At 42.3% G+C, this 23,063-nt stretch overlaps 1 protein-coding gene across 1 annotated transcript in view; it reads right to left on the bottom strand.

The window, feature by feature from the left end:
- Positions 1–3,878: 3,878 nt before the first annotated feature.
- The window catches only part of LOC127351852 (uncharacterized), a 54,659-nt gene continuing 35,474 nt past the window's right edge, over positions 3,879–23,063 (bottom strand). Inside the window, exons 8-13 of the mRNA XM_051379811.1 lie at positions 11,788–11,847; positions 6,098–6,187; positions 5,974–6,002; positions 5,531–5,587; positions 5,083–5,151; positions 3,879–4,719 (exon numbers count right to left, since the gene is read on the bottom strand). Coding sequence (XP_051235771.1) covers positions 4,588–4,719; positions 5,083–5,151; positions 5,531–5,587; positions 5,974–6,002; positions 6,098–6,187; positions 11,788–11,847 — 437 coding nt within the window. The 3' untranslated portion in view covers positions 3,879–4,587. The remainder of the gene's footprint in view (positions 4,720–5,082; positions 5,152–5,530; positions 5,588–5,973; positions 6,003–6,097; positions 6,188–11,787; positions 11,848–23,063) is intronic.

A 23,063-nucleotide genomic window follows, 5' to 3' on the forward strand; every position in this document is an offset into this window, starting at 1 on the left:
TTCAGTAGAGAGAGGCTGCATCTACTTCCTGTGGTTAGTATGATGTCACTTCCTCAAAGTGACGATGTTTGTCTCTGAATTTCTTATTTATGTTCAAACTTCCAAAAACAAAATTTTCACTGTTACATTTTGTAAATGTAGTTTTCTCTCAGAGGAAATAAATATGTTTCTTCATTCACTGAGCCAATCTAACGCTGTAACAAACAAACTATACTAAGACTCATACTGAGTCTCAAGTTCACACTGTGTCCATTCCCACGGTGTATTTGTGACAATGACGTGTTTGACCTCCTCCTCCTCCCCAGAAGAGGAAGTTTAATGTGTGAAGATTGTTAGTTAAGATAAATGTTTGCATCTTGTTTTATTTAGATAGTGTTTATTAGCAAACAGACAGGAGTCATGATGATGTTTAACAGCACACATGAACAGACAGGTGAAGAGTCAAACTCCTCGTCCTCCAGAGTTTGACTCTTGATGTCCATGCTGCAATATGGTGATACTGTAGCAGCTGCAAGGACACAGATGAGATGATGTTTTAGTGGTCTGACACCTGTTGGTTCCTTGTTCTGTCTTTTTTTCCCTGAGAACTGAAGGAGGAGGGGAAGTTATTTGATGAGAATGTGGTTAACAACAGCAGCAGAGCTCTGGTGGTTCAACCCTCTAATGATGACCACACACACACATCAGAAACACACGAGGCTCACAGGAACAGACAGTCCACAGTCAGTTGGTGAGTAATACTGTGTATAACCACAGAGTCACAAACGTTATTAGCAGGACAGTACAGGAGAACTTTATTGTGTTACTTCGGCAAGGACATACAGCAACTTCTATGGGCTCAAATATAACTCCTAATTAAAAGCAGAGTAGAATACTTAAAAGCACAATACTTTAAAATGAGTCCTTCATGCATTTCAGGTCAAAACACTGGCTAAAAGAATTACAAATATATAACCAGAAAAAAGGGAAGAGAACAGGGGGAAATACAATGTCCAATACTAGAATCAGAGGAGACTGAAGGTCCAAATATTATGGGCAGGAGTTCAGTACTGTACAACCATTAACTTCAGGTCTCTCGGGCCAGAGTGTTCCAGAGTACCCCAAAGGTTCTCACACAGACAGACAGAGCTCCTCACTCTGCCCCTGTGTGGCGTCCTAACACTCTGAACCTTTCTGCTGGCTGGCTGGCACCGTCGTCTCGCTAACTGGGTTTCTGTTGATCCACACTGGTGTAGACGTCTCCGCAGGTCCTGACTCTCTTTAGCTGGCTGCTCTGAGCTCCTCCTTCTCCTCCTCCTCCAGGTGGTTGGCAAACAAAGAATTGGTGCATTGCTGCCACCAACTGGTATCTGAATCTGAATCTGAATCTGAATCTCTTTTATTGGTCAGGTATGTGCAGACATACAAGGAATTTGATCCCGGTTTTACATTTTATGTACAAACACAGAATAAGCTCAACAACATAGACATGAAATATGTACAGTTTTTAAAGTTTAATTCTATATTTATTTAAATTTCATAAATATATATAATTTCCAGAAACTTTAAATACATGGAATGAAATGTCACGTGATTAAGGCACTGCACCATCTTGTGTTTTCGATACCGGCCTAATATTATTCCATAAGGACGTTACTGCAAGAAGTGTGGGACTGAGTGAGCCTGCACGGTATCTGTAAGAAGCAATCCTAACTAATGAAGAGATAATTAACATCCTGGTGAGTGTGTGCCAATATTCACGCTGTTACTGTACTGTAGCTGTATGTTCAAACACAATGCATAGGACGCAGCATAAGGTTTAATGTGGTTAAAGCAGGACAGTCAGTAAATCAGTCGCTGATATATGAATTGATGTGGGTGATTCTTACAGTATTTGCTGTCCATAACTGCTTTATATTGTTTAAAAAGCTTCTCCTTCAGTTCATAAAGTCCCTGCAGCATCTGAATTCATTAAATTCCCTGAAAATGACAGAAGGCTGCTACAATATAAACATACAGAGCTGTACACACATCAGACTGGTTGGATATAACTCAATATTCTGCTTTTTTATGAAGGGAGACGTCCGGTGACCAGGGCAACTCATAGCCTCATCGAACTTTCCTTTTTGGCAAACGTAGCGTCTCATGTTTCACATGTCATGGGTGGCAGTAACTCATTCTGTAGGGACTTGGCTTGGGAACTCGAGTCCAGCATGGATCACAGTATGGAGTGAACTGGCAGCTGGAGAGATGCCAGTTCCACCTCCTGTGCTCTGCCGAGGTGCCCTTGAGCAAGGCACCTAACCCCTAACTGCTTCCCCAGGTGCTTACGGCTGCCCACAGCTCCTAATGTATTTAGGATGGGTCAAATGCAGAGGAGAAATTTAGTTTCATGTGTGTAAAATGCTACAAATACATGATGATTACTAAAAGAGCATCAGTCAGAGAGGATTAGGAAGCGTTTTCACCAAATCAGTGTCTTCATTTTGATACAGTATTTAATAATCACAATCAAAATAATAATGACAATGAAAAAATTAAATAAAATCAAGATATCAAAAATCTGATGGGGGATGTGCCCTTCCAGCTTGAATGGGCATGACTTGACTGTCTTGAAGGTACATGGTAAAAATATTACACATCTAAAACATAAGATGGCACCAGTGCCTCGATGACGTCAGATTCATTCAATATATACTTTTGATAGGTACTGACCACTGCAGAGGGAACACCCCACAGAGCTGCAGTTTTGGAGATGCTCTGACCCAGTCGTCTAGCCATCACAATGTGGCCCTTGTCAAAGTCGCTCAAATCCTCACGCTGCCCATTTTTCCTGCTTCTAACACATCAACTTTGAGGACTATTTACATTAAGAACCAGTGTGTAGATTTAGTGGTGATGAACTTGAATCTGAACAAATGATTGTTCTCAGTGGTCTTGCATCCTTTGTCCACTGCAGTGCCAGCAAAATTACATTTCTTCTGTTCGAACTGATAATTCAACACTGATATTTTTCCATATTTTCAGATGAAACTTTGGAACAATAAATACAATCCCTATTTCATTAACTAAAGTTGTGGGTGCATAATAAATCTGGATGCAACTTTCAATAGGACATATGCCTGTATGGTATGGCATTAAAAATAAACTCCCTATCCTTGTTTCTTATTTCTTATAATGTAAAATCAACTGTGGTATAAGGAAGTATCACGAATGCAATACTGTTGGACTAATGTTTAACTGAGCTATTTGGAGCTCTGTTGCTTTTCGTCTCTCTGTCCATCCAAAGCTTTTTGTCTTCCTCCTTTTCCCAACAAGGTTTTAAAGTGTCTTGCGTTGGGTGATCTTCACTATGGTAAGTTAACCCAGTAATTAAATGATAATTGTATCCTTCTCAATTTTAGTGGCATTCATCCCATTTTCACTGTAAAGTAGGGTTTGTTTTTAATGCACCTATGCATAAACTCATATAACAAGTTAACATTTCATTGATCATTTTCTTCATGATGTTGAATGTTAAAGCAATTGGTCAATAATTTCAGGTTTGCATATTGGAAATATAACAGGCTCCTTCCAGCTTTGTGGCACTTTCCCACCCTCCCAAACATTATTATAGTTCCAGTAATATATTATTGGATGATTCATTGAGATGGTTTATCATTATATAACATATCTGAACCTTTCTTAGTGCTGATATGTTGGTTTTCTTGACAGAGTGGTTCAGTTCAATGAAACTAAGGCTGAGTCCTTGCTGCAGCGGCCATGGGTTCGGGTCTGAACTGTGGCCCTTTGCTTTGTGTCATTCCCCCTCTCTCTCTGTCTACCTCCTCCCTTGCTGTTACTATCCCTTAAATGCAATAACCCCCCCCCCCCCTGCAAAAAAAGTGACTTAGTCAAGATGAGCGTTGTCCCACTTCCACTTAGTTTGCTTTAATTACTTTCATACCAGAACATCATGAAGATCCTGAACAGAGATATAGATGTTAAAATTACTGAATATCAAACAATAACAGGTGATACAAAAATAACAGTGAACACTAAAACAGAGTTCATCAAGAAAAACACAATATAAACATATGATGAATTTATAGAATATGATGTGATGCATTGCTGTAGATTAAACTAGCCAACATTATATAAAAGGGTTAAAATGAGCACAACCTGAAATATCTACACCAGTAAAAAGCATCACACACATTAATGAAGCAGTTATGTTATTCACAAATATAATAATATATAATAGTTAAACACTGACAGAGACAATTTTACTGTATAATGTATTACCTTTGAAGTATATGTTGCTGATAATATTTATGCTTATACTGAAGTAAGGTGTGAATGCAGGACTGTTATAGGAGTATTTGCACACTGTGGTATTATTACTTGGACTGAAGTCAAAGATTGTCTTTCTCCACTGGTTTTTGCTTCTGCTTTTCACATTGTGCTACTAGTTAACCTACTACTGCCCCTTCTGGACAAAAAGGCTTTTTACAGCAATAAATCCTTAAAATGATCATCTAATACAGAAACACAGTCAAACATTTATCAGTATCAGTTATCAATGTAAAATAAGTGTGATGATATGAGCTGTAACTATACTGTGGTCTCTTATTTGTTTGGTTTGTTGACGGTGGCGTAGAGGTTGCTGGGATCAGCAGAGGCTCCAGCAGAAGAAGAGGAAGCTTTCACAGTGACGTAGGTCACTGCTTCATCATCATCATCATCGTCTTTATCCCGAACCTGGAGAACAAGACACAAACAACACAACATAATAAATTACACAGCATTAAATGACACAGAATGATGCAACATTCTGATATCCAGCCACAAACAGTGATTCAGTAAAGTCAGTTCAGTTTGAAGATTTGGTATTAAAGATTTGTTTGTACAAATCTTTAATTTGTACAAACATGTCCTGAACACCTCTGGCCCGTAGTTGTTGAGATATTTAGTTCTGGACCAAAGTGTTGGACACACTGATTTTACAATCCTTCCATGTAGACCTGAGCTTTAATGGTAAAATAAAGAATCTTTCCTGTTTTTATTACATGAAAAGTGTTTTCATTCACTACCATCATCACTATAACCAAACAGACAGCTTACCCGGCCTTTACTGTTGGTCTTCTTGGTGAAGCTGATGGAGGCGTAGGAAACACCATCTTCAGGATCAGCCTACACAGAGAAGACAACATCATGGCTGCTCAGTAACATGTGGATTCATACTGACTCACACTTCTAACTTTATTCCATTCTGTTTTATCAGAGTCAGCATTTTAAATTGACTTCTGCCAAAGAGGTCATGTTATGTCTCTTTAAAATAATGTCTCAAAATGTTGTACAGTAGTTTATTTGTGGTGGTTTGACCTCTGACCTCTGGTTTTAAAACCCAGTTTGACACTCATGTTCTCTTCTGCTGTAGTCCAGTTGCATCATCTAACTTCCCTTTTTATCTTTACTGCACATTCTCACACTCTCAGTACTGTACAGAATGTAAAATACAGTTATATTTCAGAGAGTGTAACTTTGTACTGGGTGTAGTGTGTGATCTCACTGTGTCCTGACTGGTTTCTGGAGCAGACTGAGTCACTGCAGGGTTTGAGGTCAGTCCCTGGACAAACACAAGAAGCATCTTACAGTTCAGTTGATGCACATGTTGTCAGGGTACAATACAAACAGCTCCTGTACAATGTGTGCAGTATATCTGTGCAGGATTCAGGTACAGGTAGTGTGATGGGAGTGTCAGAACATCTTCAGATCTACAACTTCAGTCCAGTGGATGAATTCAATTTGACTTGAGATGCAATCTAACACAACCAGCACAAATACTGTCTCTATGAAGCTTATAATGTTCAGTTTGTGTTGACAGTGTGTCAGAGAGGAGTTGATTCAACTCTGTTGTTGCCTTGACCTTTGCTGCTGCAACCAAAACACAGTCAGTACTGTTTATCTTATCTTATCCTTTCTCAGAATCAAAATGTAGTGTGAATAACTTACAACATTGTCATTCATCCGTGTTTTCTTCCCTTAAAAGACAAAAAAGAGTCGACTTTAGTTCCCAAAGAGAAAATCCAGTTTCATTAAAACTTCTTGTTTATGAAAGTTTAATCTGTGCTCTCACCTTTAGTTCTCTTCCATCTGATGACTTTCACAACTATTATTAAAAGTGCAGCTAAAACCACAGCCACAATGAGGAACACCCACCACCAACCTGGGAAGATAATGAAAATATTTGAAGCCTTTTGGCTGCAGGTTCCAGTTCATTAAAAATCATTTAGCTAAAAGTGAAGACAATTTCATTTTAAATATGACTAAACTCAGTTGATAGTTTTAATGGATCTAACACTGTGAGTGTAACAACTGCATCAATTAAGACCATTTTCTTCAACTACTTTCATAAAACAAACATTAAAACACCACTGAACTCAAGGTCCTTTTATAGTTCTTCCCAGAGCTTTCAACCGTAGTTTGAGGCATGTTGTTAAAAGCATAATGAGAAGGATTTTTCTTAAAAACAATGTACAGACTTATGTAAAAATATATAATAATATATTTTCCTCCCTGTGGAGGTGGGCGTGGTTCGCGCTCAGCTGCAGGAGGGAGAGGTGTGGGGAAGGCCTGGGAGAGTGGCACCAGGTGAGTTGATTACCTCACCTGCCAATGATTGTCTGATGACTCTACCTTTTATCTTGGCAGTAGTGTGCTGGATCCGGGGAGACACGCACCGAAAGACAGGCCTCTGGGCGGAAGCTGCCGAGCAGCGGTGCAGCTGCATTTTGTGCCTTAAATAAAGAGTTGTGTGAACCGACAGTCTGGTCCGGGAGTTTTGTGTGCTGGGGAACCCCGTCTGTAGCACGGCTTGCTACACTGGCGCCCAACGTGGGGCAGCACACGGAAATGTCCGATCCACTACCGCCCATGCAGCAGCCTCCACAGCAGCCACCTCCGCAGCCGCCTACGGAGCAGCCATCACAGCTGATCACACTGCTGGGAGAGATGCTGGGGCAGATCACGGCAATACACAGCCAGCAGACGGCAACAAATAGACGGCATCTGGAGGCACTCCAGAACCAGGCGGGGAAGCAGAACCAGCTGCTGGAGGGACTGCTGGCCCGGTCGGGGGCACAGTCTCCATCCCCTCCATGCTCCTCCTTTTCCGGCATCACCATGCACCAGATGACAGCGGCGGATGACCCCCAAACCTTCCTCGAAATGTTTGAGGCGACGGCGGAGGCCTGTGGCTGGCCGGCGGCGGAGTGGGCCGTGCGCCTGCTTCCCCTGCTGTCGGGAGAGTCCCAGACTGCGGCGCTCGGCCTGCCAGCTTCTGCTCGGGGGGAGTTCCGGATCGTCAAAAGAGCCATCCTAGACAGGATGGGTTTTTCCCCCGAGGATCACCGCCGCCGGTTCCGGTCCGCCACACTGGGATCCTCTGACCGTCCATTCGTCTTTGCGCAGCAGCTGAAGGACGCTGCCACCAGGTGGCTGCAGCCGGGGGATCCAGCGGTGAGAGGCTGATGCTGGAGCTGGTGGTGCTGGAGCAGTTTGTGGAGGGGCTCCCGACCGGGACCGCGGAGTGGGTGCGGTGCCACCGACCGGCGGATTTGGAGGCCGCCATCACCCTCGCCGAGGATCATCTGGCTGTCCACGGTGGGGACCGAGCTCCGGAGAGGCGGCCCTCTGCACCCGCCCGACCCGTGCCGGCGCCCCGCAGGAGACCCCCACCCCCGCTTACCCCCCGACTGGAAACTGTTGCCCGGCCTCTCCCTCTGCCACGCAGTAACCAAACCTCTTCTCTCTCTCCTTCCCAGGGTCCAGCCGCTACGGGTGCCGCTCTCGGCCCACAGAGGGTTCCTCAGGCGTCAGGGCAGGAGTGTTGGCGGTGCGGGCAGCCCGGGCATTTCCGCAGGGAGTGCCCTCTCATGGAAGTCGGACAAGTGGTCCGGGTTGCTGGCCCACCAACACCCTCCCCCGGTCCAGGAGGGACATACAGCGTCCCGGTAAGGATCCAAGGGGGTATACATCAGGCAATGGTGGATTCGGGCTGCACGCAGTCTATAATTCATCAGCACCTGGTTCGACCCGGGGCTTTGGTAGAGGCATCGTGGGTGGACATTAGATGTGTACATGGGGATATTCACAGATACCCGGTTGTACCCGTGGAAATTAGATATATGGGTAAAAAGCATATTGTTAAGGCTGCGGTTAGTTCCCGCCTGACGCACCCCCTGATTTTGGGCACGGATTGGCCTGGGTTTAATCGATTAGTGGGGCAGTGTGCGGGGGTGCGTTCACGGCCGGTAGGGACATGGGATATGTGCGCTGTGCTCAGTGGTGACGCGAGGTTGTCCGACGCTGCAGAGGGGGAGGAGGGATCGGTGGTGCCTCCGCCAGAGGCTCCACAGGTCCCCATGTTGCGCTCCACGGAAGATTTTCCACTCGAGCAGTCTCGCGACAATACTCTACGCTTTGCCTTTGACCAAGTGATAAAAATTGATGGTCAGTTGGTGCACCCTGACGCAGCGCAGACATATCCGCATTTTGCATTGGTTAGGGACAGGTTATACAGAGTGAGTCGTGACACTCAGTCAGGAGAGGAAATCACCCAGTTGTTGGTGCCGGAAAGCCGCCGGGAAACAGTTTTCCAGGCGGCTCATTATAACCCAATGGCGGGGCATATGGGGTATGAGAAGACACTTAACCGGATAATGGCCCGATTCTATTGGCCTGGCATTAGGGCAGATGTACGCCGCTGGTGTGCATCTTGCCCGGAATGTCAGTTGGTTAACCAACCGGCCATCCCGAGAGCGCCTTTGCGCCCATTACCACTCATGGAGGTTCCATTTGAGCGTATTGGCATGGACCTCATCGGGCCATTTCACCGGAGCGCACGAGGATATCGCTTTGTATTAGTCCTAGTGGATTATGCAACCCGATATCCGGAAGCAGTGCCTCTGCGCACAATCTCTGCAAAGAGTGTGGCACAGGCACTGTTCCAGGTCATCTCCCGAGTTGGGATCCCAAAAGAAATCCTAACGGACCAGGGCACCTCGTTTATGTCACGTACACTCCGGGAACTTTATGGGTTATTGGGCATCAGGTCAATTCGGACTAGTGTGTACCACCCTCAGACCGACGGCCATGTCGAGCGTCTGAACAAAACCCTGAAGTCCATGATCCGTAAGTTTGTGCACGATGACGGCCGTAATTGGGATAGGTGGCTAGATCCTCTGTTGTTTGCAGTGCGTGAGGTGCCCCAGGCCTCAACGGGATTTTCTCCCTTTGAACTGCTGTTTGGCAGGACACCACGGGGGTTCTGGACCTTGTTAAAGAAAGCTGGGAGGAGGGTCCGAGCCCAAGTAAAAATGAGGTTCAGTACGTCCTGGACCTGAGAGCAAAACTCCACACATTGGGCCGGTTGTCACGGGAGAATTTGCTCAGGGCCCAGGAGCGTCAACAGCGCCTGTACAACAGAGGAACTAGGCTCAGACAATTTGCACCGGGAGACAAAGTACTTGTATTACTCCCTTCTTCCAGCTCTAAATTACTCGCCAAGTGGCAAGGGCCCTTCGTGGTCACACGGCGAGTGGGTGATGTCGATTATGAGGTTGGGCGTTCTGACAGGGGAGGTGCAGCACAGATTTACCATCTCAATCTCCTTAAAGCGTGGAGAGAGGCGGAGCCTGTTTCTCTGGTGACCACGGTGAAAGAGAGAGATGAGTTGGGGCCTGAGGTCCCAAATTCCACCAATCCTGCCTCACTCCATTGTGATGACCATCTCACACCGTCCCAGAGAGCAGACGTTGCCGCGTTGCAACAGCGTTTTGCTGACGTGTTCTCCCCCCTGCCAGGACGCACAAATCTCATACAGCATCATGTTGAGACTCACCCGGGCGTGACAGTGCGTTCACGGCCCTATCGGTTACCTGAACACAAAAGAAAGGTGGTTCAGAAGGAATTGAAGGCCATGCTGGAGATGGGGGTAATAGAAGAGTCCAACAGTGCCTGGTGTAGCCCCATTGTTCTGGTACTTAAGAAGGATGGGTCTATTCGGTTCTGCGTGGACTATCGCAAGGTGAATGATGTGTCACGGTTTGATGCCTATCCGATGCCTCGGGTCGACGAGCTCCTGGATCGGTTAGGCACTGCTCGCTTTTTCACGACACTGGATTTAACCAAGGGCTATTGGCAGATTCCCTTGTCTCCAGAGTCTAAGGAAAAAACGGCCTTCTCCACTCCGTATGGATTGTACCAATTTGTCACACTTCCTTTCGGGTTGTTTGGGGCCCCAGCCACTTTCCAGCGTCTCATGGACCGGGTCCTGCGTCCGCACTCTGCGTATGCGGCCGCCTACTTGGATGACGTTATCATCCATAGTAACAGCTGGTGGGAGCATGTGCAGAGTGTGGCGGCGGTGCTCGAGTCACTGAGGCAGGCGGGGCTCACTGCCAACCCGAAGAAGTGTGCAGTTGGACGGAGGGAGGTACGGTATTTGGGGTACCACTTGGGCAGTGGGCAGGTGCGTCCTCAGGTAGACAAGACAGCAGCAATTGCAGCCAGCCCACGGCCCAAGACCAGGCGGTTCCTGGGGCTGGCAGGTTATTACCGGCGGTTCATTCCGCACTTTGCAGACTTGACCAGCCCCCTGACCGACCTCACTCGAAAGGGTGCCTCAGATCCGGTCCAGTGGACGGAGCAGTGTCAGCTGGCGTTTGAGAAGGTAAAACAAACCCTCTGTGGGAAGCCTCTTCTTCACACACCTACCTTCTCTCTCCCCTTTATCCTGCAGACTGACGCTTCGAACAGAGGGCTGGGGGCCGTTCTGTCCCAGCAGGTGCAGGATGTCGACCGCCCGGTGTTATACATCAGCCGGAAGCTGTCGGAGAGGGAGTCTCAGTATAGCACGATCGAGAAGGAGTGCTTGGCGATCCGGTGGGCGGTCGAGGCTCTGCGTTATTACCTGCTGGGGCGCTCGTTCACCCCTCTGTTCGGACCATGCCCCCCTCCAGTGGCTCCACCGCATGAAAGATGCCAACGCCCGGATCACTCGGTGGTATCTGGCCTTACAGCCGTTTAAATTCAGGGTGGTCCATAGACCGGGCGCAGATGGCCGTGGCCGACTTTCTCTCCCGCTCCTATGGGGAGGGGGGGAGTAGGTTAGGCCGGATGGCGCCCGGCCTAAATCCGGGCGGTGGGGGTATGTGGAGGTGGGCGTGGTTCGCGCTCAGCTGCAGGAGGGAGAGGTGTGGGGAAGGCCTGGGAGAGTGGCACCAGGTGAGTTGATTACCTCACCTGCCAATGATTGTCTGATGACTCTACCTTTTATCTTGGCAGTAGTGTGCTGGATCCGGGGGAGACACGCACCGAAAGACAGGCCTCTGGGCGGAAGCTGCCGAGCAGCGGTGCAGCTGCATTTTGTGCCTTAAATAAAGAGTTGTGTGAACCGACAGTCTGGTCCGGGAGTTTTGTGTGCTGGGGAACCCCGTCTGTAGCACGGCTTGCTACACTCCCAGCCAATAACAGCTTGTAAACAGATAGTAAGAGTCATCTAAGAGGAAGCTCCAGTGTGAACTTCTGTTGAACCGGGGGAGGAGGGGCCAACTTTGATATACTATATATAACAATACTCATTCTGAGAGAGAGAGAGAGAGAGAGAGAGAGAGAGAGAGAGAGAGAGAGAGAGAGAGAGAGAGAGAGAGAGAGAGAGAGAGAGAGAGAGAGAGAGAGAGAGAGAGAGAGAGAGAGAGAGAGAGAGAGAGAGAGAGAGAGAGAGAGAGAGCACAAGAGAGAAACATTAAAATATTGAGTCATTACCTTTTAGTTCTGTTGAAGCATTATCAGTTGTTGTTGTTGTTGTTGTTGTTGTGTCCTCACCTGAACAGATAAACAAAACTCAACAAACTGTTCAAAACTTGTGTTGGGATGTTAAATAAAACTTCAAATATGTAAAATAAAAAGAACATATGTTTTAGGTAATTATTACGGAAGCCCTAAAGGGCCATGTATTCATACATTTTATTTCCTCAGTTTTCCCGTGACAACGAGTTGATTAATTCGAGATCTCGAGATAACGACTGTGATATGATAACTGCGGTCAAATCAGCCGCACTTAAATTTACAGCGTATTCACTTCCGGTTTTCAAAATAAAGGTTTTAAGAACAGTAAGCTGTAATTCGAACCAACATTTAAAATAAAATATGTTACATTAAAGTGTTTCATGCGCCCATGATGAATAAAAAACATACTTAATATCAAGCATTTTACTACCAATTTGGAGAAATTCAACAATAAAATTCCACATTTGTACCTGCTTTCACTGTACCTCAAATTAATTAACTCGTTATCACGGGAAAACGGAGGAAATAAAATGTATGAATACATGGCCCTTTAGGGCTTCTGTAAATGATTAACATTAGTTTGAAAATATTACAGTTTGAGCTGAAAACATTATGATGTAAATACTCACTGGTAATAACAGACAGATCAACCTCAGAGTCTGGACCTTGTTGTTGTCCTGTTCCATTGAACTGTCTGCAGGTGTAACGACCAACATCCTCGACTGTGACCTTCTTTATAACCAGAGAACAGTTCTCTGTAACACTCAGTCTGTCTGATATAGAGTTTTTGTTCCGTCCAAGTTCAAACAGCGCTGTTGTGTTTCCTGAAGCACTGAACAGCCATGTAGTATTTTCACATCTTTGCTGACCATCAATCACATTATCACAAGGTAAAGTGACGTCACCTCCAACTCTGACAGAGAGGAGTTTTTCAGCTGCTGCTGTTATAAAGAAAAGACATAATCATGAAAAATATATGTAAAGTTAACATTAAGTGTGACTTGTTTATTACTTGTCTTATATAAATAAAATGTAGATAATGAAGTATCTTTAACAATATTGATAAAGATAGTTTTAATATATGTGATATATGTGTTCTTACCTGTAAAGTGAAGCAGCGCTATCAGAAATAAAGACATTTGAATCCATTTGAACTCAACCATCGTGATTCTCTGTCTCTCTCTCCTTCTTCTATCTCTTGTTCTCATGCTCATAACTGTGTGAGTTTATAAAGTAGTGCTTCAGTAGAGAGACGCTGCATCTACTTCCTGTGGTTAGTTTGATGTCACTTCCTCATAGTGAGGTTTGGTCTGATTTAGATTTTCATCTCTGAATTTCTTATATATGTTCAAACTGACAAAACCTTTAAATTTACAATTTCTAATTTTAGATGTTTAAAATGTAGTTTTCTCTGATATAAAATAAATAAAGGAATATTTTTTTTCATTCACTGAGCCAATCTAACGCTGTAACAAACAAACTATATTAAGACTCATACTGAGTCTCAAGTTCACACTGTGTCCAATCCCACGGTGTATTTGTGACAATGACGTGTTTCACCTCCTGAGAAGAAGAAGAAGAAGAAGAGGAAGTTTAATGTGTGAAGATTGTTAGTTAAGATAAATGTTTGCAATGATGCATCTTGTTTTATTTAGATAGTGTTTATTAGCAAACAGACAGGAGTCATGATGATGTTTAACAGCACACATGAACAGACAGGTGAAGAGTCAAACTCCTCGTCCACCAGAGTTTGACTCTTGATGTCCATGGTGCATTATGGTGATACTGTAGCAGTTGCAAGGACACAGATAAGATGATGTTTTAGTGGTCTGAGATCTGTTTGTTCCTCATTCTGTCTTTTTAGTTGTTTTTCTGAGCACTGAAAGAGAAGTGTTTTCATGAGAATGTGGTTAACAACAGCAGCAGGGCTCTGGTGGTTCAACCCTCTAATGATGACCAGATAAACATCAGAAACACACTTGGAAGGTTTGCTGGAAGGTTTAGGGTCACTGACACAATTTAATTCTAAATCCAATCAGTCCAGATATTATGGGCAGGTGTTCAGTACTGGCTGTTGGGCCTGCTTGTTGTGCACTGCTCGGTTCAGAAACATGTTCATGTTGTTTTCAAAGGACATGTTTTGACATAAAGACACATTGTTCAACTAGACAGTGTGGCTGAGTTTGTTCTGACATCACTTCACCTGTGGTTTGGAGGTTTATCGTGCAATATGCTCACTGCAGACACGATTAGTTGGACCGTGTGAAACAAAAAGACATGTAAAATGTGTTTCCCTTTATTTTAGGTCAGAGTAGGCGGCCATGTGCATCCAAAAATTATATCTATCTATCTATCTATCTATCTATCTATCTATCTATCTATCTATCTATCTGTATTAAGACATTGTTTAATGTCTAGTGAGAAAAGAGCTGTTCAACCCAACAATGGGATGTTTTACCACTAGTAGAGGCCAGCAGTCATTATAAAGAAGATTCACTTCCCATTATGACACTGTTACTGCATGAAATCACAAAAAACAGAATTAAATGGTAGAATTAAACATTTCTTTATTTACAGGTTATATTGTTATCAGATATAATACAGAGAAAACATTTAATGACTCCATTAGGTTGAATATGCTTCAAGCAAAACTCATACACAGCCCAACAAATATGATAATAATGCTGAATGGAGGTGATTTAAAATGAGTTCTTGTGTAAACAGAGACATTGAACTGAACTCAAGCTGCTGTGTTCTGAACTGGTTGCAGAAAATAAAGATTTTAACAACTGATGAAGGAAAAAACATTTTATAAAACTCACCGTAGGCTTCCTGATATGAGATGAAATCAAGACCTGGATATTGTTGTCCTACGTCAGACTAAAATAGTAATAGCTTAGCACACAAAACACACATTACTCACATTGGTTAATAAAAAGAAAAACAATCAGTCGTCCAAAACTCAGAAAAGATTTTTGTTATCTGAAAGCTTTAACTACTCATGTAAATGTGATGTTATTTAACAGCGATGAGACTTTTCTCTGATGAGTTGACGTTGATATGGACGTTGTTGATCAGTGGAGTCTGACGGAGGCAGAAGTTTCTCCAAAGGTTTCATATTTCACCACACCATCGTCTTCATCTTCATCATTATTCACCTGTGAAACACAACACAAACAAACCCTTTCACATCACTGACCCACAGGTAACACAAGGAAATAAGAAATAATCTGACACCTGAACACACCATCAGTTACTGTCTGATCTGATCTTTACCTGACTGGCTGCTGGACCTGAACGCCTCACTGCTCGGCTTCTTACTGAGTTTAAAACCTGCACAAACACAAACAGTGAGACATTCACAGTCCTGCCTTACAGTAACATGAACAGTTCCCAGCAGCAGCTTATCATCATTTACACTGACTTACAGTCTCTGATCATTCATATACATTTTTATTGTTACACATGGGTTCACTTCAGTTTTTATTCTCAACTCACAGTGCTGTCATCAGGTGGTCTCTGGTTCCCTGGAAAATAAAGCACAGAGTAACATTTCAGCTCTAAACTTACAGTTTGTGTTAATCAGTGTAAACAAATGTTGGTCTGAATGTTCTCACCTCGAGCTCTGATGAGAAGAACAGTAATCACAGTAATTAGGAGGAGTTCAGCCACACGCATAACCAACATTATGTAGTTCAGAACAGAACAATCTGTACGAGCTGTGCAACAGAAACATAATGTCAGTGAAGAAAGTTATTGTCAACTAATCAGAAGGACAATGTTATTAGTATTATACATAACATCAGCATGTTGGCATCACAAACAGCATTTTGGCTGCAGCTGTCTGTTCTGTTCAAAGTCATTTAGCTAAAAGAGAATTACATGTGATTGTCAAGAGTTTAAACATCCGTTTTATGTAGGTTGGGAAATATGTTCAACCTATCTCTCTCAAAAAGATTTGTTTCCGTCATTGAGTCGGTAGAAATATAAGCAACATTTGAAAATAGTGATTCCTCAATAGCCGCTGTGTAGAGCAACTCAGAACATTCAACCATTCACTAATGAAACAACACAAACAACTTAAAACAGAAACACAAAGTGACTGTCAGTATCTAAAAGCTCTTTGTTTACTGTGAATGTAGTGATCAGATTGAGACTGAATGAGAAAGAGAGAGAGAGAGAGAGAGAGAGAGAGAGAGAGACAGAGAGTGAGTATAGAATAATGAGAATAATTGAATGATTATATTTTGCTATTATAACATGATTATATGTGTATATGATTCTATGCTATGCTACACGCACAGAACCCTTAACACACACACGACTCTAACAACTTCCCACACACACTTCCTCAATCTCTGACACACACACACACACACACACACACACACACACACACACACACACACACACACACACACAGAGTTTTTTGTCTTCAGATATTTACTTGATTTCATGGATTATATTTTATATTCTCTTTACATTTTAATGCTTTTGCATTGTTGTGAGAGAACGACAGAGAGAGAGAGAGAGAGAGAGAGAGAGAGAGAGAGAGAGAGAGATGGTTGCAAAATGTATCACCTCCTGCAATTACCTAATTGATGACCTATAAGTAATATTACAATATTAATATATTTCATTCAATGTATTTTTGTTATTGCTATCATTAATTTTTATATATGGTTTGTACATTTTTAAATAATTGAGTGATTATATTTTGCTAATATAACTACTTAATACTAATACTTATATATGTATACGATGCTATGTGCGATGTGTGCTGCAACACACACACACAAGTAACAACATCAACACACAAACAAACACATACATCAATGTCAACACACACTTACACAATCTCTGTGAAACACACACACTTTACTCTATAATTGATTAATGCTTTGACGATGTTGTCTTTGTTACACTCTTGCCAATACATTTTTTTTTCCAATTGCTAACACACTAAAATGAGATGCATAGCACAATTATTTAAACTGACACACGGAGAGCAAAACCTCTTCTCAAGTCTCAAAAACTCTAAACACATTTTCTGCTTTACACACATTTTGCAATTCAAAATGGCACTTTTAAAATGCACTGAACACGGTTCTCTGCATAAGACACAACAATCTGACACCGTCACTGTTTACATTTATGATGTCTTATTTTTTCTCCTGTACAGCACTTTGGTCAACTTTGGTTGTTTTAAAAGTGCTTAACAAATAAAGGTGGATTGGATTGGAAAGTCACATGTTTGCCATTTCAAAACACTGCCATTCAAAATGACACTACATGAGCTAATTGGCCTATACATGTGCCACCTGGCCAAACACCTCAATGGTTAATTGTTACCACTTCAATCAGGAAGTAAGCACTATAAAAAGACCACAGGTTTTCCTGAAATTTTCTTGAGCATATTTTTGTTCACGCAAATGTAAATATATCTGCTGTGCATAAGTTGCAATGACTTGTTTGGTGAAAACTAAAAAAATAAATGTTTCAACAGCGTGTGTGTGTGTGTGTGTGTGTGTGTGTGTGTGTATCTGCAAATATTTCTGTGTGAACAATCTGAAGAATTTTCTACAATTTGAACTATTTTAGTATTATGGGAAAGTTTACTAAAGATGAGAGTGCTTTTCATTATGCCCAACAGTGTGTAGTTGGTTAGACAAAAATCTGGTAATATCAATGTGTGTGCCATTTGGTGCAAAAGTTAGATTTGATAATGCTATATGTAGTTTTGGTTGCAGTGCTTCATTTTGCAGGATATATGAGGTATTTTGCAGTTTGGGTGTGTGGTTCTGTGAATTGTGTTAAGTATTTTGATAAAACCAGCCTAGTTTGTAAATTTGTGTTTTAGCAATTGGAAAAAACTGTAAAGACAGAGAGGTGAGAGAGAGAGACGGAGAGGGGGAGAGAGAGCGAGAGAGTGAGCGAGAGAGTGAGAGAGAGAGGGAAGGAGAGAGAGACACTATTCTGTCAACTGGAGCTTTTCCAGACATCTGGAACAAAGGTTTAATAACCCCAATTCATAAATCAAGAAATAAATATGATCCAAATAACTACAGAGGAATATGTGTCTCCAGTAACCTGGGAAAAATATTCTGCAACATCATTAATAAACGACTTGTCAACTTTCTTGATGCCACAATATTCTGCATGAATGCCAAATTGGCTTCTTGCCAAATTGCCGCACAACGGACCATATATTTACCCTCCAGATTTTAATTGATCAAGAATTAAACATTAAGAAAAGAAAGGTATATGCATGTTTCGTTGACTTCAAAAAGGCACAAGTGTCATGATCCGTTCCTGGCTTTCCGTCCTACTGCCAGTTCTGCCAGTACTTTTCCTGTTCACCTGCCTGCCACTCTCACCTCATCAGTGCAACCACCTTCACCTGTGTTCCCTCACCTGGTTTAAACCCACTCTGTTCACTCAGTCTCTGCCAGATTGTCTTTAGCAGCATGCAAAGCTCTCTCGCAGTATTTTCCGGATTGTTTCCTTGATTTCGACCCTGCTTGTCCTTGACCCGTCCTCGTCGTCCCTGCCCAGGTAACCTGAACTGCCTTCTGTCCCTGACCCCTCTGCCTGCTCATCCCTCGTCTGTCTCCAGTTTGCTTGGATTCCCTCCCTGGAGATCTCAACTAGAAAGTCAGAATGTTTTGCTTTGTGGATTGTTCCTGTGTACTTGCTGTGGATTTTACGACCCTGCTTGGTCAATAAACTGTCGAACTTTGCCAACGCTGGTCTCAGTCTGTGCTAGTCTTGGGTCCAATCTCACGGCCATTACAACAAGGGCCTTTTCTATAGGCTACTTGAAAGTGGCATTGGAGGAAAAACATATGATCTGATTAAGAACATGTATACAAAAAGTGATTGTGCCGCAAAGATTGGAAACAAACAAACAGCGTTCTTCTCTCAGGGCCGGGGAGTGAGGCAGGGATGCAATCTCAGTCCAATTCTCTTCAATCTATATATCAATGAATTAGCGAACAAACCAGAGCGTTCCACGGCACCTGGCCTCACCCTGAACGACACAGAGATCAGAGGTCTGCTATGCAGATGACTTAGTGTTGCTTACACCTACTAAAGACGGTTTGCAGCAGCACCTTAATCTCCTGCAGAGATTTTGTCAGACCTGGGCCCTGACAGTAAACACAGCAAAGACTAAGATAATGATCTTTCAAAAACAATACAGAAATCAGGTTACACACATTTCTATTTAGACACCACTAAATTACAACATACAAAAAACTACACTTACCTTGGCCTCAACATTACATACACAGGAAACCTCAACATGGCTGTGAAAGATCTGAGGGACAAAGCAAGGAGAGCTTTCTATGCAATAAATATATAAAATCTATATTCCAATCGAAATCTGGCTTAAAATTTTCCAATTTGTACTGGAACCAATAATTATATATGGCAGCCAAATTTGGGGACCAAAACTAAATAATGATTTTGACAAATGGGACCAAACAATCATAGAATCTTTCCACACCGAGTTCTGTAAGAGCATCCTGCAGGTGCAGAGAAAAACACCAAATTATCTGTGCAGAGCAGAGCTCGGCTATTACCCCCTCCTACTTAAAATACAGAAAAGATCAATTAAATTTTACAATCACTTAAAATCAGTTAACCCCCAGACATACCATCACAAAGCCCTAACATACCAGGAGCTGAAACCAGAGAAGAGTCCCCTCAGCCAGCTGGTCCTGAGGCTCTCTGCAGTAACATGTCCCCAACAGCCTCAGGACAGCAACACCAACTCAATCAGACCAAACCAAATTATCAACAAGCAAAAAGAAAAATATATTGATTGCTGGAAAGAAACGACCAAAACACAAAGTAAATTACAATGTTATCTGACCCTAAAAAGAGAATTCAAACTGGCAAATTACCTGAGCACAATAAAATGTCCTAAATTAAGAAAAATGTTGACAATGTACAGACTGAGTGAACACAGCCTGGCCATAGAAAAGGGTCGCCACAGACAGAATTGGCTACCAGAACAGGAGAGACTCTGCTCCCAGTGTGACAGAGGACAGGTAGAGACAGAGCTGCATTTTCTAACCTCATGCCCTAAATTCAAAACTTTAAGAGAAAAACAATTCGCAAACATTACAAAATATACCCCGAATTCAAATTATTATCAGACACACAGAAACTCCCCTATTTACTGGGAGAAATGCCCAAAAGTCAAATTATTGCAGCAAAATATGTCTCCTCATGCCACGAACTGAGGACAACCAGTGGAAACTCAGATAAATGTATAAAATAATTGATTGTTTTAGTTGTTGTTGTTTTAATACACACACACACACACACACACACACGTTTACAGTTTTATCTATTTAATTTTAATTTTAATACATTTTAAAGGAGTCATATTATGCCCCTTTTTCAGGTTCATAATTGTATTTTGTGGCTCTCCTACAATAGGTTTAGATGTTTTAATGTTCAAAAACACATTATTTCTCTCATACTGCCTACAGCTGAGCACCTCTTTTCAGCCTCTGTCTGAATCGCTCTGTTTTAGCGCCTGTCTAAAAATATATATTTAACCTCTATCTATCACATAATGTTAGTGTTTATACCTTAACTATGAAAACCAACACTGTGTTTTATGTCTTTCCAGGTACAGCAGTGAGCAGTGACCTACAGTCTACACAGCCCAGTGAAGTTAAACATATTATATATTACATAATATTAACAACATTAGTCAAGCAGTTGTTTCTAGTGAAGAAACAGCCAGTAAATGTACCAAAGTAATCAGAGTAATAGTATAATGATTACTGTAACCTCCCATCTGTTATATTCTTTATACACATTAGTTTACTGAGACCATGGAAACAGAAACCTGGAATACTTTATCCTGTACAACATGTCAACATAACTGAAGGAATCACTCATCTAATAAAGTAACTTGTACTGTATCCATATTTCATAGTCTGATATTTTAACTTAAAAGCATTATTACCAAAGTTAACCTTCAGATATTTGTAAAAGCTGCAATTATGTTTGAACCCCATTAAAAATACTGTATACTGAATATTCCATCATTTATATTATATACTGTATTATGATGTCATTTATCTTCCAACATAATAAAGTTTGAATGTGAGACAGTAATGTATTGTGTTGCTTACAGTCATTAATACAGGTTTAAATTCCACATTTTCATACTGATAGATGTTACACGAATCAGGTTTTCAAGTCTTGTACATCCAGGAAATCTTCATAAAACCTGAAATAACATGTTATTTATATAAAACCACACTTATTACTGAAGTTAAAAATGACCAAAACTCTTCTTAAAAGTAAAACACTTTATTTATATTTCATTCATATTCCAGTTACACATGTTGTAAGTAACAAAGCTATAACTTTTATGTAAACTGTGCAGATCCTGTCCTCCATCAAGGTTTATGGTTTCTAGTATACTGAAGTGTGAGCTGGTAATGGAGCTCTGCAGTCAGTGTTCATCTTCATCAGTCTTCCTTTGGATACCCAGACTGTCCTGATGCTGCAGCTGTCTCTGTCCTCTGATGGGTCCAGGAACACCTGAGCTTTATCAGGTCACCTGTAAAACATGGAAGATTCAGTGTTACTTGTAAGACAGCATATAATATACAGTATAATCTAATACAGTATAATCTAATACACAGTGTAATATAATACAGTATAATATAAAACAAGTACAACAGCTCATTGTGGCTCACAGTAGTCCTAAGTTATAAAATAAAATAATAAGCAGTGTCTCTGGTAGGTTCCTTGTTGCAGCTAACTGTAGTGATGTGTAGTTGAAACAGTCTGAGGTTACCAACACAATGTCTATCTAATGGCAGCACACACACACAGGACATTTACTGACTGTAGCTGATGTTGTAACAAGTTCCCGGTGCACTAACAGACATTCAGCAGTGAGCCTCAGTGTTTATAATACAACAGGAGATTATATGAGTATAGGATGTTACACTGGACCTACACTTATATCCTCAGTAATAGCAGTACTTCAGTAACGCTAAATAAACAGATCAGAAAACTTTTATTCGTCGGTTTGACTCCACAAAACAACCTAGTGAGCAACCCCAGCTGCTGGGTGCTAATCAAAGTTACACAGTAATACTAAACTAATGAATCCCTGCAGTTTGACTATTTCTCTCACTGTAGCTCTATTGTTAACTCTGGTGCACCTTGATCAAGTTCATTTACACACGTAACACACACACACACACACACACACACAGAGTAACACACACACACACACAGAGTACACACACACACACACACACACACACACACACACACAGAGTAACACACACACACACACACACACACAGAGTAACACACACACACACACAGAGTAACACACACACACACACACACACACACACACACACAGAGTAACACACACACACACACACACACACACACACACACACACACACACACACACAGTAACACACACACACACACACACACACACACAGTGTAACACACACACACACACAGAGTAACACACACACACACACACACACACACACACACACACACACACACACACACACACACATACACACACACACACACATACACACACACACACACACACACACATACACAGTAACACACACACACACACACACACACACACACAGTGTAACACACACACACACACACACACAGAGTAACACACACACACACAGTAACACACACACACACACAGTAACACACACACACATACACAGTAACACACACACACACACACACACAGTAACACACACACACACACACACACAGTAACACACACACACACACACACACAGTAACACACACACACATACACAGTAACACCCACACACACACACACACACACCTGAACGAAGCAGAGAAACAACGAAGCTAGCGCTAGCTGAGATAACGTTAGCACGTCAGTATAAAGTTACACAATAATCACCATAACTCACTCTCTGTATTCTGTTAGCTTCTAAGGAGGCTTGATCACAGTCTGACTATTTCTCTCTCACGGTAGCTCTATCTTTACCTCCGGTAAATTTACACACACACACACACACACACACACAGTAACACTAACACACACACACACACACACACACACACACACAGTAACACTACACACACACACACACACACACACACACACACACCTGAGCGGACAATGGCTCCGGAATAACAAAGCTAGCGCTAGCTCAGCGAGCTAACAGCTGATGAGCAGCTACAGT

This window comes from Dicentrarchus labrax, unplaced genomic scaffold (genome assembly GCF_905237075.1).
Source record: "Dicentrarchus labrax unplaced genomic scaffold, dlabrax2021, whole genome shotgun sequence".
Classification (NCBI taxonomy): Eukaryota; Metazoa; Chordata; class Actinopteri; family Moronidae; genus Dicentrarchus; species Dicentrarchus labrax.